The 2,825-nt window shown below is 43.2% G+C and overlaps 1 protein-coding gene across 1 annotated transcript; it reads right to left on the bottom strand.

Annotated features, from left to right (window-relative positions):
- Positions 1 to 468: 468 nt before the first annotated feature.
- LOC103460976 (uncharacterized protein C3orf18 homolog) lies at positions 469 to 2,373 on the bottom strand. The gene is made up of 3 exons (XM_008403292.2): positions 1,923 to 2,373; positions 658 to 1,093; positions 469 to 566 (listed from the first exon to the last, which is right to left on the bottom strand). Exons 2-3 carry the CDS (start codon positions 925 to 927, stop codon positions 537 to 539), a joined length of 300 nt encoding a protein of 99 aa, XP_008401514.1. The 5' UTR covers positions 928 to 1,093; positions 1,923 to 2,373; the 3' UTR covers positions 469 to 536.
- Positions 2,374 to 2,825: the final 452 nt, after the last annotated feature.

Below are 2,825 nucleotides of genomic sequence, written 5' to 3'. Positions count from 1 at the left end.
GATGGATGGATGGATGGATGGATGGATGGATGGATGGATGGATGGATGGATGGATGGATGGATGGATGGATGGATGGATGGATGGATGGAAGTTTCCTCCTTTCAGGAAAGGTAAACTTTTTTTGTCTCTTTCTTTCACATATAATAGAATGGCTGTTTTTATCTTTTCAGACTCAAAAGTTGCAAGTCTTTCTTCTGAAGGCCTCAGGCTTTCTGGTGTTCGGTCTTTCTTCAACAGTCAGCAGAGCATTAAAATAAATGTTTCAGCAGGGTGAACCTCCCTCAAAATGCCTCATAATGATGCTTTCTTCATTATTATACATGTCTGGTCAATCAGCCATTTTCTTAGAGGTTGCAAGTTCAGTTTAAAAACATAAAGATGATGCTAATTGTTAAGCTGATTTGCATGCAACGCCCCCTCCCCCCTCAACATCTGTCCATCTTAAGTTACATATTTAGATGCAAATTATGCAACAAACTAAAAAAAAAATCTTCCTCTAGCCTCTTGTAGAGATAGTTCAGCAAAATGTAAAGACTTACCGCTTCCGTTTCCGAATGTACAGCATCTGTAATAAAAAAAGACATTAAAATATCTATTAACTAGATCATCAAAAGGAGTTAAGTACAACGTAGGAGAATCTTGAATCAGTTCCTTACTATTGCCACCGCTAGGCCAATGAGGGTGATGATGCCGAAGGGCACCAGCAGCATTCCAACACTCGAGCCCTCAATCACCACGTTTGGAGCCGCGGTGGCGTTGAAGCTGCTCTCGTTTGTTGTTGCTGCTGTCGTTAGGGTAACAGTCATAAATGTTCTTGAGGTGATGTTTTCTCTGGGTCCGAGGCTCGTTGAGAGCAACGGGCCCGTGGCGGTTGTTGCAGTTGTCGAGAGAAAACTTGACGCTGTCTTGGCAGTGTTCACAGCCATGGTCGGGTGTAGGTTTCTCAAGCAGATTTTCTCAAACTTTTTCCCTTTTATTTTGGTGTGGATGTTGACGTGTTGCTTAGTTTCTAACGTGCCTCATGGTCAGTACAGCCGTCCTGCCGTCGGTTTAAGGTCTGCTGAGGCATTGATGGTTCTTCCTCCATATGAGCTGCAAAAGGAGACACAAGCAAAAAATGCTTTACATCTGTCTGTTGATGATGTGCTTAAATCATTTTTTTAGAAATCCAGATTTTTATTTAGCCCCTGGCTGTTAGTGCCAGCAAGGTTGTGGCGGGTGTTTCTGTTTTTTTCTTCTTCTTTTTTTGGCAGGATGTGGGTAACAAACGTACAGGAGGAATCTGGTGTACATACTTCATAAAGTCAGAGGAATACTAACCACTCTAACTGTAACGTTCACCTCTAGGAAATGTGCTGGCAGCACTTCCAGACATCAAACTCAACTTACACCCACACACACACACACACACACACACATACACACACACACACGCACGCACACACGCACACACACACACACACACACAGTGGTTCCATAAATATCCACTGCATGGCTTGAGCCCATGTTCCTCCCACCTACTTGCGTACTACACGCGTCCCATGAGAGCGAATAGCACTTTTTCCCCAAGATTTACACATATGAAGAGGTTCCTTTTTTAAAAGAGCATGCTTTCTATAGTGACACAGGAAGGCACAGACATATGATCCATTCCTCCCTCCTCATCCTGTCTGCTTTTGCACTTAATGAGGAACATGTGCAACTGAAGCCAACCAATGAAAAACAAAGGCTGGTTTTAGTCGGCTGCTGTAGTTCAGTCTGCGTTGCCCTGCTCTGCACAAAAACAAACGCTCGCAGCTCTTTGCATGGGATCATGTCATGCTCCTCTTGATGTTATTTTTAGTTAAGATGTGCTGCATCTCGGCTGCTAATCCTGCCAACATGAGCAGGTCTTACCCTCAGATTAGATATGCATACGTACCTCAACATACAACATGCATGTTAAGAGGTGAGCAGCAGCAGGACTGGGGCTACCTAACAGCAGGAAACATTCATAGGAAGAGGTAACATTTGCTCCAGTGTCTGTGCCGCCTCCTCCTCTTCTCCTTCCCCCTTCAGCAATGCAGGTACTGCACAGGCTGTTTACACTGACACAACAGCCATTTGCTCTAAGGATGAACTCCACAAATCAAAAGTAACCCTATCCTGGCTGCCACCCCCCAAGAGATTCCACCCTTCCAGTTCTTCGAGTTGCTTCCTTGGATTCACTCCCGCTGTCTTGCCCTTTTTCTTGTATTTCACACAACAGAGGCTTCTCTTGGGATGCTGCAAACAGAAGATCAGTGCTGTGAGCTCCCTCCCCCTTCACCCTGCAATTGGTCCGATGGCTTCAAGATTGTGAATGTGGTTGGCTGCGTCTGCTGCCCGTTTGGCTTTACAGGGATGAGAATGGGATTTAATGGCTGTGACCACCAGATGCTGTCAGAGCCATGTGAATGACTGCATCCGGGTGGTAGGTCTGAGGAAGTTAACCCTGTGATGGCTAACCCTCAATCCAATGACTTTACTCACACAAGCAGGAGATAAAATACTGTTCAGGTTTTCTTTTTTTAATAGTCATAACTTCTATTCAAAGTAATTTCTAGGCCAAATTGTGTGCTTAGCAACAACAAAACAAGAGTGTCAACAAAATCAAGTTTTCAGATTACGTGTAATTTATCAGAAATCACTAACACAAATATGTAAAGTGAAGCAAAAAGTAGATACTACAAAATGTGTTTTAATATTTTTTTATTTTCTTGTTTCTGATTTATAAAATGTATACTTGAAGTTTGTAAACCTTAACATGTTTTGCAACTGGCAACAAAAACATAGTTGGGGAAAA

Source organism: Poecilia reticulata, unplaced genomic scaffold (genome assembly GCF_000633615.1).
Source record: "Poecilia reticulata strain Guanapo unplaced genomic scaffold, Guppy_female_1.0+MT scaffold_409, whole genome shotgun sequence".
Taxonomy (NCBI): domain Eukaryota; kingdom Metazoa; phylum Chordata; class Actinopteri; order Cyprinodontiformes; family Poeciliidae; genus Poecilia; species Poecilia reticulata.
The sequence above is the reverse complement of the archived record's forward strand: the minus strand, read 5'-3'. Positions and strand labels throughout refer to the sequence as shown.

Bases quoted from the DNA above. Each gene is read 5' to 3' on its own strand.
- LOC103460976 (XM_008403292.2), bottom strand. From the start codon at position 927: ATGGCTGTGAACACTGCCAAGACAGCGTCAAGTTTTCTCTCGACAACT. The intron at 567-657 runs GTAAGGAACTGA...TTTTTATTACAG, and splicing joins TTGGCCTAGCGGTGGCAATA to ATGCTGTACATTCGGAAACG.